This window comes from Uloborus diversus, chromosome 6 (assembly GCF_026930045.1).
Source record: "Uloborus diversus isolate 005 chromosome 6, Udiv.v.3.1, whole genome shotgun sequence".
Classification (NCBI taxonomy): domain Eukaryota; kingdom Metazoa; phylum Arthropoda; class Arachnida; order Araneae; family Uloboridae; genus Uloborus; species Uloborus diversus.
The window spans coordinates 167,019,564-167,036,503 of record NC_072736.1 but is presented as its reverse complement, the minus strand read 5'-3'; the positions used below and the strand labels follow the sequence as shown (position 1 = coordinate 167,036,503).

At 32.0% G+C, this 16,940-nt stretch overlaps 1 protein-coding gene across 1 annotated transcript in view; it reads right to left on the bottom strand.

The window, feature by feature from the left end:
• The window catches only part of LOC129225059 (guanine nucleotide exchange factor subunit RIC1-like), a 112,133-nt gene that overhangs the window by 86,050 nt on the left and 9,143 nt on the right, over positions 1-16,940 (bottom strand). The window contains 6 exon segments of the mRNA XM_054859605.1: positions 521-624; positions 3,060-3,151; positions 4,416-4,549; positions 6,553-6,695; positions 11,397-11,504; positions 14,282-14,361. Coding sequence (XP_054715580.1) covers positions 521-624; positions 3,060-3,151; positions 4,416-4,549; positions 6,553-6,695; positions 11,397-11,504; positions 14,282-14,361 — 661 coding nt within the window.

Here is a 16,940-nt window from a genome sequence, read left to right as displayed (position 1 = left end):
TCCATTGTAACCATGCTTCGTTCATATTTTTATCAAAAAATCATCCAAACTTAGGAACGAAACATTTATATCGTTACTCAAATATGCTGTCATCAATGCGTAATGCATGTGGTAGTGAAGAAACTGGACCTGGTTAAATTTATACTTGTAGTTGAGTTATGGCTGTGAATGATTTTATCGATCGTTTTTGCGCCAACTTCAAAAATTATGTTTAAAAGTATTATCGAAGGTGTTTAAAGAATAAAATTATTTTTCACTTTTTAGAGCAATTTTGAAGTCGGTTCTATTTTTTTCCAAAATTTTTTTATACTAAAACAGGAAAAGAAAATTATTATAAGTACACTTATGTGTCCATTTGAGGGATCAAAATAAAACCTTAGACATACCAGCAAGAAATAAGAGCAAAGATTTAGAGTAGGGTAATAAAATATGCAGAAAAATAATTTTAATTCAAAAAATAGAAAAGTTCTCCTATTAGCTATTAGAATTGGACAAAAACTTAACAAATAGTTTACTTTACAATTTTAAAACTTACCAGGAAAATCTTTACTTGATAAAACCAACTGATGTGTAGGTTGCAAAGCACCAGTAATATCATCAACACAAAAAATAACACCTTGAGCACTGAAAAAGAAAATGTTGTGAACAAACTTAATTATTTCATAATAATATAACTAGGAGTAGACACCAAAATATAGTTATTTATATTTGAATGTTTTTATCCCCTTCTTAAGAAAATGCAAGGGAGTGACAAAAAATGGATTGGAAAGAAAATTAAATGGATAAAATGTCGGTAATTTTATTCTTAACTAGCGGGACCTGCACGGCTTTGCCCGTAGTAGAAAATTAAAAGGTCTTTAGGTTCACCTGTATATTTACAAATAATGTATGATGAATTTCTTACCAATCGGCTTTCCCATGTTACGGTTCCAAGTGGTGGTAACTTGGTAATTTACTTGTCCATCTTAAAATTTTGTTAGGGAAAAGGTTCTTAAAATTGGAATAGAAAAAGAACAAAATCAAATTTCCGAAAAATCGCTTCGAGGTGCACACCCCCATGCTACAAACTAACTTCGTGCCAAATTGCATGAAAATCGGCCAAACGGTCTAGGCGCTACAAGCGTCAAAGAAATCCTGACAGACAGAGAGAGAGAGAGATCCGGACAGAGAGACTTACAGCTTTATTATTAGTGAAGATAACAGAAAAAAAGGGAGGGGGAGAGCTGTCTTCAATCTTGGGGGTAAAATTAATGTACACCTAATTTATTAGTAGGAAAATAAAAATTTAATTTGTGTTAGATTTTGTAAAAATACATGAACATTTTGGAGATTTTTCTTTTTTTTTTTTGTAATTAATTTGATCTTTAATAATAGAACAGTTCTATTAATGAAAGGGCTATTGCTGTTTGACAAGGAAAGCAATTTAATACAGTCATATTTTTTTTACATAAATACTGAAATTAACTTCAAAATAAGGGGCTGCTTGTTTAAAAAACCTGTTTTGCAGAATTTTTTTTTTTTTTTTTTTTACATATTTCTAGTTGAATAACTTACAGTAAACTGTTCTTAAGATTGATGAAACATGGGTTGTTGAGACAAACAGCCAATTACGCCAATAAGAAATTAATCAAAAGCAGTGGCGGCTTGTGGGAGGGGCCCCCTCACTTTTTCCAGACAATAATTTACAACTTTTATATTTATTTTCCTTTTTTTTGTGCGTATGTGCTTGAAATTTAAAAAATGGACTGTACTGTATTTTCCTGTGTATAATCTGCGGATTATCTATTAAAAAAGTGAAAAACTTATGAGCTGCGGATTATACACTGTCGCGGATTATCTGAGTGTGTTTTTTTTCCCTCAACACTAATGCACTGAACCTCAATATTTACAGCAGGATTCGCCAAGACCGTTACAATGCCTGTAGGTAGTTTATTTTACATAGCTTGAATGTTCTTACGCGATTCAGGCTATGTAAAATAAACAATATACAGTAAAGGAAGAAGCCTTCATTTGCACAAGATTGGACCGTTTGCTTCTTTCTTGACCCTTATCTTTAAATAATTAGCCTACTATAATGACAATTTGGAGAAGAAATCATTATTTTTTATATTACTTTTTTAACATTAGTTTTGAATAAAAGTTATTACTTCTTCAAGTTTTCATTTTTGTTGCTAAAATCATATGTTAAATCAAAACTTCGTTTTTTTTTGCATCGTATTATCCCCGGATTATAAAGATTTATTTTTCTTCACACCGATTTTAGGAATTCCATTTTGAAAAAAAATTCCAGGGGAGAGGTCCAGAGCCCCTTCCCATAAAAATCTTCTAAGTTTGTCTACAATTGCGTTTTTGAACAGCAATTATCGAAAAATTGGAGAGGGGGGGGGGGAGGAATGGGTGCGATCCCAGAAAAGATCATGGGTGCGCCAATGGGTGCGAGTGCACCCATTATCTGACCCCCTCACTTTTTCAAGGCACGAGCCGCCACTGTAACCAAATTTACCAGATTTTGTAACACATAAAGAACTCATACAGACACTAAACAGTCTTTTGAAATTTATACAGTAGAATACCTTTATAACGCCGACCTGTATAACGCAATTCTCTATAAACCACACAACTTTTCAGAAGTAAGTTTTGAAGTTTAAAAAATCAATCTGTTTTGCCTTGCAAACATAAAAATTGTTAGGAAAATTAAATTTTGAATCCATCTTTTCATCTTAATTCAAAGCTTTTAAATGAAAATTAGCATTCACAGTAAAATGAAAATGAAAATGCAGCTGTTATGCAAACTATGAAGCTAGCAGAAGTACAAGATATTTCACTTTCTTGTAATAAAGAAACATATTTATTCGTGAATGACTCATTGTATAATTAGTGCTTTAATACTCACAACAGATAAAACTCATTCTGAAGTGCTAATATATTGATATATTTTGAATATTAGTTTAAAAATTTGTGAAATGACCTATGTAACGCCAAAACCTGTATAACGCAAAAACTCTGGTCCCAAGGAGTGCGTTATAATGGTCTTCTATTGTATTGCATTCTAAACTTACTTTTTCAATCCATATGAAATCAAACGGTATCTATGGTTAACAGCTGTACAAGTTGCATTTTGGACGTCTTGAGAAAGGATACCAAATACTTGCTGCAAAAAAAATAAAATAAATAAATAAATATATATATATATATATATACTATGATCATTATAATAATTAAATAGATCACTTAATTTATATTGACTACATGTAACTGATATATTATTTAGTCATTTCAAATGCGGTAACCAATTCAACAATTTGATCTTTTAAACATAGACATTATTCTTATGTCACAATTATTTGAAGATAGTGATTATTTGAAAAGCGATAGCTTTGTGCAAGGTAAATTAGATAAAAATGGAACAACGTTTAAAAGCACAAAAAGGATAAAAAGTTATTAAAAACGCAGACATGTTTCGGAGGCAATAGCCTCCTTCCTCAGTGCGAAATGAACAAATGGATGAATCAAGGTCAAGGGAGAGCTTAAATGCGTAACCGGAAAAACAATGACCAATCAGCTATCAGCGAGTGCTGAGGCAAAATATGACGTATTCTAACATGTAAGATTGAATAAGATTGGAGAAAAATGCGGAACAGCAAAAGACTCATTGCAAAGATTATTTAAGTTTTTATGAATATAAAAGGATTCCAGAAAATCCAATTCACCTACTGTTGTAGGTCTGCAAATGACCTTGGCTTCCGAAAAGAGAAAATTGTGCCCTGTGTCCCAACAATGTTCAGCAATTGAAGATTTGTTCAGTTCCTGTTTTTTAACGTGGTTTTCATGTTCTTTCAAACAAAACTTAAGTGAACGCCTTGTCTGTCTCACGTAACACGTTACGTATTTAAACTCTCCCTTGACCTTGATTCATCCATTTGTTCATTTCGCACTGAGGAAGGCGGCTATTGCCTCCGAAACATGTCCGCGTCTTTTGAAAAACTTTTTATCCTTTTTGTGCTTTTAAACGTTGTTCCATATTTATCTAATAGTGATTATTTGTCTTTTAAAATATAATGCTACTAGGATAAGCTTTAATTAGTGTTTGGATTGCATTAATTTAATTTAACCTTTTTATTCTGCCCAAACTCAATCACATTTATTTTTTAAATATATTTTTTTAAGAACAGAATTACTTGAATGAGACACATAAAAAATTGTCTAATGTGTAACAAATGTTTGAAGCTTTGAAACCTGAGAAACATTTGATTAGAAAGTTGTGAAACCAACAGTTATAATTCATCAAAAAGTACTTTGCATTTACAAACAAAAACAAACAGAAGGCAAGCAAAAATAGTATCCATAAAAACATAATTCCTGTTATAGCAAATCAAAATAATATTAATAATAATAATAAATAAATAAAAACTCACATGAGGTTCAAATTTTAAAGTTGTGGCAGTTATGAATGCTGCTCGACCATTGGATAGCACAACGGAAAATCCTCCAATGATGGGTGAATATTCCATGTTTTTAACATAGTATCCTAATCCATCAAAAGTAGAACCTATTTCCCAAAGATAAACAGATGCAGATTTGTATGACATAGTAAAATGGTTTAGACAATCAACAAATTTAACAAGCAACTTATATAGATAATAAGCATTAAAATAGAAACTATTTCTGACAGAACTGATGCTTGCAAGAAATAAGGATGTTTTTCCACATTTATTTTTTTATATTTTTTTTAAAATCTTTATTGTAATGATTTTCTACGATTGATTTTTGCTTTGAAAGATAAGCCTATTTGCATTAATACAGAGCTACCATACTTTCACATATTTTAAAATTTGCTTAATTAATTAGTTAAATTAATGCTCTAACATCAGTACTTTGAGTCCAAAGTTTTTCCTTATCTTACTATTATAATCAGCATAAAGTTCAAACAATTAACACCACTTTTTCAAAATCTTCTTGACTTGAAAATTTCAATAGGATATTTGATAGATATATTTTTCTACTTATTAATATTGATTGTTTATATCTGTAATTTTAACATAGGTTTATTGAAACATATATGAAGTACACAGTTAATGTATTATGCATAAGTAAATTATAGAATATGCATCATTTGTCAGATGTGCAATATTTGTATCAGATCTATAAGAGGCTAGAAAAGTAGTCCCAAAGAATAGGGGTAAAAGCCCCCTTGACCTCACTCCTAATTTCAAAAACTAGTATGTTGTGGCCATCACGAAACTTTCTTCTATATTTTTCCTTTTTCTGATCCATCCCCATGCTTGACGAGGAAGCAATATTCCCAACAAAAGCAAAATTACACATGCAAAAAACTTGACGACCATCCCAATGTCTGAATTATTGCAAAAGCAAAGCAAAGAGCGAAAATTGAAAGTTATTTTAAAAGCCTTGCTTGAATTAATTACAAATATTTTATTTGTTAACAAACATAAGATGGCAACAGTTAAAAATTTTAAATCATTGAGATAATATTTCCCATCATTTCCATACAATTAAAATCACGAGAAATACGCAGACGACAATCTATTACGATTTATCTTTCTTATTGTTGCATTAATAAAGCTATTTTTATTCGCAAAAAAAAAAAAATCAACACCTCTTGGAGCGATTGGCGTCAAAATTGAACCAAAGCCTGTTTACGTATGGATTCACATATATTCCAAATTTCAACCAGAACGTAGCATTACTTCTTGAGATAGGGCACTCACAATGGAAAAAAAGAACGGGCGATTGCGCTACCCCCTTTTTAGCTGTTGACACAAAAATAAAATCAGCTTTTATACCCACTAAGGGCTACTTGCCGATAAATTTTTCTTTCATTCCGTTCATTATTTCTTGAGATACAGCAGTCACAATTGACGACAAAAAAACGTTCTATAGCTCAACCCCCGTTTGAGTTATTGACACCAAAATTGAATCAGCACCTGTTCCTGTTAATGGCAACATATGGACCAAATTTTGTTTGATTCCGCCAGTTACTTCCTGAGGAATAGCAATCACGCGTAACTCAAAAAACGTCCCATTGCTCCACCCCCCTTGGAGGATATCGCGCCAAAAACCAATGGGCACAAGTTCACATAGGGGCACATATGTGTACCAAATTTCATTCGATTTCATGCGGTAGTTTTTGCTGTAGAGCGGCCACAAAAAACTGGTCACACACAGACGTGACACACACACACACACACACATAGACAGACAGACATTTTCCAAAAATAGTCGAAATGGACTCAGCACACCTCAAAACGTTTGAATCCGTCAAAATTCGAAATTCGAAAATTTGCACGAATCCAATACTTTCTTCTATATATTAGATATAGAAGAAAGTAACAATGTGTTACTCAAGCGTAATACAATCACACTATTAATTAAATTCGCTTAAAATCTTAACAAACTAAATTTTTCATATTCAACTTAATACTTTTCTAAATATTAGTAAAAATACAAATACAACGAGTTTGAAACATTAAGAAATTCGCACACATGAATAACGAGTGTAATGAGCTAAGATATTAGTATAATTTTTCATACCTCTTGACTGTAACTGGTCTAAGCGAAAAGATATGGAACACAAATTCAAAGTATAATCTTCATTCAAACTTCCATCCCACTGTACTCTCCAAAAATGGCCGTCAACAGTTGTAACTATTAATTCGTCTCGGATACAAACTATACTACAAAATACAATTAAAACCATGGTATAAATGAAAAATAATCAAATAAACTCTGCTAAAATAGGATTGAAGTGCAAAATCAATGCAACCAAAGCACAAATTATCAACAAAATAGAGCAACTAGCGATTTCAAGGCTACAATGGAGCCTCTTCGTCAGTGCAAAATGCTCAACAAAAAACAAAGAAGTCATGAGAGAACTGAACGTCATATAGGTGTCCAATTAAGTGTACGGTGACATATACAGTAGGGTGGGCCGAAAAAAGAAAATTTTTGATAAGCAACTTCTAATACCAAAAAAAGTTGTGTACTGCCATCCTAAACAAGGGAAATATATTTTAAAAAATTAATATTTATGCCTTCAGATCGCGCATCGGCTGCAAAGTTTAAAAAAAGAAAAAAAAAAGGTAAAAAATAGCCAATTTTCTAATATTATTATGAAAATTCAAATGTCAATTTTTTTTTGTTCTAATGCCTTTTAGATGCTTCCTATTAACACTCTTAATAATATATATCAATAATAATAACTATATATCTTCGAAAATATTTACGTTCCTCTATGGTTTTTAGCTCGCACATAAGCCGCAAAATAGTGTGAAATTACCAAAAATCGAAGTTTTTAGCTTATTTTTAAATATAAAATATAACATAACATACTGACAATGAATACATTGGATATTGACTATTATAATTAAGAGCTCTGTAAAACTGATCAACATGTAACATGTAAAACTTAGAAAAAAAAAATTATACATCTTTACTAATAATAAAGCTGAAAGTCTCTCTCTCTGGAGGATGTCAGGATCTCTTTGACGCGCATAGCGCCTAGACCGTTCGGCCAATTTTTATAAAATTTGGCACAAAATTAGTTTGTAGCATGGGGGTGTGCACCTTCAAGAGATTTTTCGAAAATTTGATTTTGTTCTTTATTTCAATTTTAAGAACATTTTCCGGAAAAAAATTATCATAAGATGGACGAGTGAATTACAAAATTATCATGACGTGGAATGGGAGAGCGAATGAACATAGCTAATTGGCGAGAAAATTCACCATACATTATATGTAAATATACAGGCGAACCGAATGACCTTTCAATTTTCAACTACGGGCAAAGCCGTGCGGGTATCACTAGTATAAATATAAAATATATCATGTAAAATTAAAATGTGAAAAGGTTATTGAAAACTATATGTTACCCTTGTATAATCATTTATTGATTATTGCAATATACAATGTTTATATGTGTTTTAGAATTAATATTTCACTCTATTGTTATTTATTTATTTTTTGTAAGCTACCTTATACAAAATTATATAATTCCGAAATAAAAAATATGCATTTGTAAGTGCACAGCCGTAATACATTTTCCCTTTTTCTGACCAACTTTTGGTTTAAATCTAGCATTTTTAGACCATATTAAAATTGTTGTATAATTTTATGAATCTTCACTAATAATAAAGCTGAATGTCTCTCTCTCTCTCTGTCCGTATCTCTGTCTGTCTGTCAGGATCTCTGTGACGCGCATAGCGCCTAGACCGTTCGGCCGATTATCACGAAATTTGGCACAAAGTTAGTTTGTAGCATGGGGGTGTGCACCTGGAAGCGATTTTTCGAAAATTCGATGTGGATCTTTTTCTATTCCAATTTTTAAAAACAAAATTATCATAAGATGGACGAGTAAATTACGAAATTATCATAACGTGGAACCGTAACATGGGCACGAGCCAATTGGCGAGATACGAAATTATCATAACGTGGAACCGTAACAAGGGTACAAGCCAATTGGCGGGAAAATTCACCATACATTATTTGTAAATATACAGGCGAACCAAAAGACCTTTCAATTTTTCTATTACGGGCAAAGCCGTGCAGTTACCACTAGTATAAAATAAGAAAACAAATATTAAACTATTACATTATATCAATGAAATATAATACGAGGGCTGTTGTTGGGTGTCCGACGCCATTACCTGTTTATCTAGCGACACATAAACACGGCTACCATGATAGAATCTCCCGCCAAGTGTGAGTTACGAAGTGTCATTCGCTTCTTGCAAACTGAAGGGTTATCCGCAGCAGAAATTTACAGTAGAATGAAACGAGTATACAAATACAAATACAAATGTGACGACCAGCAACAGGCTCTGGGCCCAGCTAGGCTGGTCCTAGTCAATTAATTAGTCCCCAATGAAGATCAATGGCCCTCTTAAAGCTATCCACTCCCTTGCTCATTACCGTCTCTTCCGGTAAGCTATTCCAAGTGCCCACGACCCTGCTAAAGTAGTAGTTTTTCCTGATTTCCAAGTTAGCCTGAGATTCAAATAGCTTAAAACAATGACCCCTCGTCCTGCTTTCCCCGCAAAAATGTAATCCATTTACATCTTTCATTTTGATAAATTTAAATAACTGAATCATGTCCCCTCTGACTCTCCTTTGCTCCAGGCTGTACATGTTAAGCCTATTAAGTCTGGTATCATAATCTAAATCTGAGAGTCCCCTTACTAATTTAGTTACCCTTCTTTGAACCCTTTCCAATACAAAAATATCTTTCTTCAGATAAGGCGACCAAAACTGAACAGCATACTCTAAATGAGGTCTTACTAAACTCCTATATAAAGGCAGAAGAACTTTCTTAGATTTGTTTGAAATAGATCTATTGAGCTTTATGAGTGACAGTGCAGTGCGTGATTGGTGTAGGAAATTTAAAGGCGGACGAGGTGACATTCATGATTGTTAGATTTTTAATTTAAACTTTCACAAAAAAGTGAAAGAATCATTTAATTTGAAAAAGAATCATTAAAAATACGTTTTTGCATCATGCAGAATCAATCGTCTTCCGATGTAAACATTGCATCACGTTGTGACGTCATTCGTGTGATCGGTCGCGATAACTCAGTCAAATGAATGGACTTTTGGGTGAACCGAGTCACCAGTTCATTGTATCTTATAACCGCGAGAGTTTTTTTTAGATTGAGTTACTTTTTGACTGGCAACACATCTTTAACTTTCTTGCATTGGCAACACATCTTCTTGTGTTTTGCATATTCTTGATTCGAAAGCCACGTGAAGACTTTAAATACTTTGGGCGATCTTTTTCGCTCTCTCTTTTTCCTCTCGTTGCCGCTATGTGTTGCATGTTGTAATTTGTCGTAATTTGTGATGTCTGCCAGTGCTCTTTACTCCTGGCAGGTCGTGAGAGTCTACAATGTGATGTTAATTATAAAGTTCTGAAATGCCTTTAGGCCTATTTTGTATGTATGAATAGGGTGGTTCAAAAAAAAAAATTTCAGCTTGAGTCCAGGACACCCCTTATTTTTTTTAGACTTACTAATAGTATTATGCTGTAAAAGTTTTAGCTAATTACTCAAATTTTAAGAAGGTGCTCAATGACCCCTCCATTTAACATTAGCCGTAGCATAGAAAATGTCACAAATGTAGAAACATTTCCTCAGCTTTTTTTTTTTTTTGTAAATAATTATCTTATTGCAATGTATATGCATATATCTAGTGTAAATATTATAATATGTAGCATTGTTTTTTCAGTTTGATGTATTTTTTTAACTCCCCTTCCCATACTGATGACGTTTGGGGGAGGGGGTTGAGCACCCTCTTTCAGTTGAAATCGGAAGCTAAAATTCTTCCAGTATATTGCTATCCACAAGTCTAAAAATAGTGAGGGGTGTCCAGGTATCTAGGAGAACTGTTTTTTTTACATGTATTTTTGAACCATCCTAATGTATGAAGATGCTTTATATTCCATGGAACCAGCATGCTCGTAAATTGAACTTCGTTTCGTTGTATCATAGCGGCAGATATACTTATTTTCAAAATGTTTTTAAATACCAATAAGGATGTTGTACTACAACTTCAGCAATCTCTAAAGATAATAAATACAGATTTTCCATTGAGGAAAATAGCTCCTCGTGTTTTGATTTTCTTCAACTTCGGGTTGTGGACATGTTTTGCAGGTTCACTTCTACTAGCGGTGTAGTCATTCTAATTCCACAACACTTAATGCTCACAATGATGAAGGGGGACAAGGACGAAAGTCGGTCGCAAACGAAGACCTCGTTGATCGAGTTGACCAAACTGCAAGAAGCAATCGGAGGTTTACGATTACGGACCTATCCGATCAGTTTCTTGAGATTTCAAGGTCAGCCCTACACACTATCAACTGACAAGTTAGGCTACAATAAACGCCGTGAAAACCCATCTCAAATCACTGGCGGCAAACTTCTATGAAGTAGGTATTAAGAAGCTTGTACCCAGGTATGAAAAATGCATCATTTTAAATGGCGATTATGTTGAAAAGTAACTAATAATGTACCTAACTTTTGATAATAAATTTATTTAATTACTCTCATTAGTTTTATTTTTATACCACATTGGAAGTTGATAAAAAAAAACAGCCCTCGTATATTCTAATAAATATGGTACATTGCTTTTTGGTTATTTTAAATAATAAATGAATAAGATTAATTTGATTAACACATAATTTTTACATTGCAAATGCCATAGTTCCAAAGTAAATGCAGATATAGAAAATATAAAAATATCACATTTTCAAAGTAAATATTGCATATGCATCATGATATACATCTGTGAACTCTGGTAAAGATGCTTTTAAAATTTATAACCATGCTTTTAGATCAACATTAACAGAAAGTTATTAGAAAAAATTATTCATGTTTTGAAAATCCTACCTGCAAATAGGAGATTCTAAATATAGTGTGTGAACAACATCAAGTGATATTGGTGGCACCTTTTCTTTCACAAATAATTCATCACTTTCTCTTTTCAATCCAGTCATTCTAGTAAACAGAATACAACATTTAAGATAAAAATAAAATGAATTTAAAAAAAAAACTGTTGTCTTGTTTTTATCAATGATAACATACTACAGTTGACACTTGATTTTATGAACTTTTTAGGACCATGGAAAAAGTTTGTAAAAACGAGAGTTTGTGAAACGAAAACGAATCAAAAGCTATGTACGTATGGTACATTTTACGTATATTTCCATAGGAAGCACTATTAACACTAATAAATATATTTTTATTTTATTTGCATCAAATAAAATAAACATCTAAACAAACACATAAATAATTTCAGACAGGAAGATTTAATTTTACTGGCCACTTTTAAGCTAATTTATTTCTTCATAAAAATAAAAGCGAATGCGTAGTAAGATGAAAGTACAATTTAAATGAAATGGATTACATTCTTCCGAGAGATTTCCTGTCCCTGGAAGTCCTAGGAAAGAACTACTTTGAGCTTAACCATGGCCCCACTAGATGGTGCTGGCACTTAACAGGCCTTGACAATTTTTGACTTTTCTGTGTTAAACCGATGCAGCTCATGCATCCACCAATCATTCTCAACGTTTCAATGCAGCTCATGCATCCACCAATCATAATCAATGAATGTTTCAAAGTTTGTTTATATTTTTAATAAATTATTCTTATTTGTCTTCATCATATAAATTTAAGTAAAACAAAAATATAGTGAATGCAATACACTGATGTTTAAATGTCTAATAAATAGTATAGGCAGAATAGTAATGAATGAGACAAAAATTGAATGAGTCATCACTAAGTTTAAAATAATTAATTTACTTCATAAAAACATTGCCCTTGGATGTCAATAGTACATCTCATCACCCATGTAACTGGACAGCATATATGTTTATTAAAGTAAAGCCACTTTTTCCAGAGAATTCATTTTTCCAAACCAGATATTTCAGCTGGCCAAAAGCATGAGTTTTGCGATCTGTATGTTGGGCACTACTGTTTTAGATTATTACAATTCCCCTATTTCTATGTTCTATTGCCTGACTAAAGTCTTCATTTTAAAGCCTTCAACATATTAAGATAAACTTTGATAAATTTAACAATGAACTTTTTACAAGTAGTTGAAACGAACTTGGATGCAATTGAATTACGCTTTTTGAGGGGGCGTGGCAAAATCAAGAACGTGCAAGTCCATAACTACAGAACATAAAATATAAGAAGAGCTGAAAATAATGGTGAGTTCAAAATTAGTGATGCCCCAGAAGTAAAATCACATCACAAAAAAAAAAGGCAAGCGACTGTTACAGAAGCGGATGAAATTGGATTCCAAAACTCGAATTTGTTTTTGAGATCGTTCAATTTATATGCAATATTGCTAAATTACTCAATATTTCTAGCGCTCTTTTAGCTTACTTTCTTACTACCCAAGACATTTTCCCATGACTTTTAATGAAAATTTTAATTTTCCATGACTTTTCCAGGTCTGAAATTTGTTTCTTTTTTTTCCCATGACTTTCCAGGATTTCCATGACACGTACCAACCATGTGAAGTGTTCACAATTAGGGATGAAAATGTTGTGCTCATGTGTATCAAGTTAGAGAGGGGGGAGACACAATAAAGAAATTGAATAAAAATAAATTAAATATATTCAAATAATGAACTAAAAGAATATTCTAAGTAGAGACGTACTGAGTAGCACTTTGGCCGAGTAACCGAGCACTCGGCCTTCCACTACTTGGCCGAGTACCGAGTTACCGATTTTCAATTATGTTTTAAGAAAAACCACTGACACACACGTGACGAATTTTGAACGTCCAACTAATAGTTTTTAAAACAAAATTCCAACTGAAACTTAATTATGCATTATTTAAAAGATTTTGTTTGTGTCAATAATCTTACAAATAAGTTATTTTTTAAATTAAAAATAAACAAATACATAAAAGGTAGGATTGATCAAGTTGGACAAATTATATCAATCTATTCTTCTAGTCCGCCAAACATTAATAATTTTTAAAAGCTAATGAAACAACGTTAAAAGCACAAATATGCAAGAGCGCTGCAGGCACGTGTTTCGACATTACAAGGAACAATTTTTTCAGAGCATAAAATGTGAGCTAATGAATGTAAAAAAATCCGACTTTTGTCAGATGTCTTTAAATCCATAAGCTCACGTTTTGTGCATTGAAAAAAGCATTCCTTCTAATGCCAAAACACGTGTCTGCAGTGTTCCTGCACATTTGTGCTTTTAACGTAGTTTTATTTTTTAAGAAAAGGTATTTTTATGATTTTTATACATAATTTTGTGTGTGGCAAAAATCCATTTAATAATATAAAATTTTCATATTTTCTGTAATTACCTTTTTTGCCCCATTTTTAATAAATAAGTTTCATTATTTTTTGGGGCATTAAAATATGAGGCTTACTCCATTGAAGCATAACAAACTTCATTATTCTCAAGATTTGAATTTGACTTGTAAATTTAAATTGTAAATGATTGCAGTATATTATGCGCTTGCAATAATTTATTGATTGTAAAATCTGCTTTGAACAATATTCAATTTTTTACAACTACTCCGTATTGGCCGAGTATCTGATCAAAATTGAGCCGAGTATCGAGTACTCGGCAAATTGTCCGAGTAGGCCGAGTACCGAGTAGTTACCGAGTACTCGGTACGTCTCTAATTTTAAGAAAAATGGAACATGCTGACATATAATGGTTTTACCATTATATATCAGCATATAATGGTAAAACCGAATACATCAATAAAACGAAGCAAATCGAGAAATACATACATACTTGCTATCTAATTGTTCGTAAAGGCATTTTACAGAATCATCCACATCAACATTGTAAAAGATCAGATGATTATAACTAGTCTGTAAAAATAAATTACATAAGAATTTTTTTCAAAAACTACGCTGCATTTCACAAACATGAATAAATTAATTTAAAATTATCTCTTACTCTCTCTAAATATTTATGTAAAGAGAGGGAGAAAAAATATAGAAAGATTTAAACATAATTATCTGACAAAACTAGATCTTATTAGTGTGTTAAAAATAACTAGTTTTGTCAAATACTGTTTTTAATGATTTAATGAATCCTTATTCTTAAAATTACAAACAAAACTGTGAACCGCTATTTACTTGTTAATATAAAGTCAGAGAGGTACTTTTCTGTTATAGATAGCTACGTCACTTAGATCACATTTAATCTTGATGGTTATTTTTCATTTTACACTGCCAGCACAAAAAAATCTTTGCGTTTGGTTGACAATTTAAAACTTTACATGCAAACTTCTTGTCATGATTCCTAGTGATTTGGCCGAATACCGAATATTCGGCTAGATTGTGGCCGAAAATGTGGGTTGTTTTAAAAACAAGTTGAAGGTGTCCATATTTGAGCAAAAACACAAATGTTGAAAAAATAATTGATTTTTCCTTACTTAAAAGGCTAATAATTTTTTTCCTTGTAAAGTAATCATCACCGTGCTTTTATACCGTTGGTAGAAAATGTTTTAAAAATGCATTTTTCTGCCCCTTTGAATGAAATAAAAATCAAAAGGTTACAATAATTAATTGTTATAGAAAGATCCATTTTAGGGTCAAAAAATTAAATTTTGAATAAAAAAAGAACTATCCTTGGAATTTTTTTTTGAATTGGTTCATAAACCTTCCCACCACTAACCCAGACAAACTGAAAATTTCAACGAATTTGGTCCGGTAGTTTCCGAGTTTACCCCAGACATACAAATTTGCAGTTTGTTTCATTTATATAAAGATAAAACATTTGCCTAACCATACTTCATTCGAATGCCATGCATGTTTGACAGAAAACAGTGGACCGGTTCTTTGTTAAGTTGTTGCTTCATTCTCACTCAAACATACGGCACGAGGTTAATCTTTTACGTTCTTAAAAAAGAGCATAGCTTCAGCAATTTTCTACTTATTTTTTCCACCCACATTTGAACAGAAATATTCCGCCTCACAGACGTCTGTTTTACGAGATACGTAGTGAATTTAGCTGTATTCTGCTTTTGGGACTCGGGCAAATAAACCTGGAGTTACATCTATCCAGTCATCGGCGTAAAAATATTTTTTGATGTGTGGAAACATTACGATTTTTTATTTGTGTTTCCTTTCTCTTTGGAGGAAGGGCACCTTAGGTTCTTATTGGCTATTTCTAGTCATTATCTTCTATTCTAATAACCAGCTAACACAGGGTTAGCATAAAAGAATATACTGCTTTTAAAAATTGATGTTTTATAAACTATTACTTAGCACTATAAATCTATACTAATATTATAAAGAGAGGGGACGGATTTTTGTGTGTTTATATGTTCGAGGTAATCTCCGGAACCACTGCACCTATTTGAAAAATTCCTTCACTATATGAAAGGTGCTTTCTTACTGAGTGACATAGGCTATAATTCGAAAAAATCTGATAAATAGTTCTTTTTTTTTAATTCCAATTTAGGCTCAAATTTCACATAAATTCCCAAATAAGGGAGTGAAAAATTAATTGCACATATTAATATTATATATCATTGAAAAGGGTAGAATTTTCCGCATTCTAAACAATTTGTTTCAATGCTCTAACTTAATTACGGCAGGAGTAATTTGCGTTTTTAGCTTGAACTTTTTTAGGCTTAGCTGAAATTTGGGCACTATTTTCTTCATTAAATCTATCAATAAAAAATGAAGGACTTGACCCACAGTTTTCTTTTTGACACCATTGAAAAAAGCGACATTTTTTACTTCAAATTTCTCTCGACCTATGGTCAAAAAACTTAGCTTCTATCTTCAAAGGAAAAAAGTTACAAGCGTTTTTAAATCAAATTCGAAAAATGTCATTTTAATTCAGGTTGTCTACCATTTTATTTTCGCGCTCCCACAGTTAAACTTTTTGAATCCACTGTTTGTGTCCTTATTTTGCTTTTAATTTCTTAAACTTATTTTATTTCGTGTTTCCATGGTTACGCTTTTAAAATCCATCCTTCGCATTTTAATTTCTTAAAAGTATTTTAATATCTGTCATCATTGTTTGGAAGGGTAATTTTGCATGGTGTTTTTTTTTCTTTTATTTAAGCCTGATTGTTGAATATATGTCACTTGACACAATTTTTATTCTCAAGGTAAGCCGGGCAACGCAACTCTTAATATATAAATATTTGAAAGCTACTGTTAATGTGATTTTATACTTTTTTGTTTGTTTGGCGAAATGTTGACCTAACAATTTGTGTCTAACTCCCGTAAGGAAGGTAAACACCAAGTTTAGCAGATGCCTTTCTATTTCACATTTCTGTAGCTATCAAGTGAATGAAATGTCAGAACTCAAATTGAAAGGCTAAATCATTTTATTTATAAATCTACTAATTAATAACTGTAAATAAAATCTAACTTCAGTATATGGTATAAACAAGTATGAGGGATTTCATCAATACTCAAATCAATCT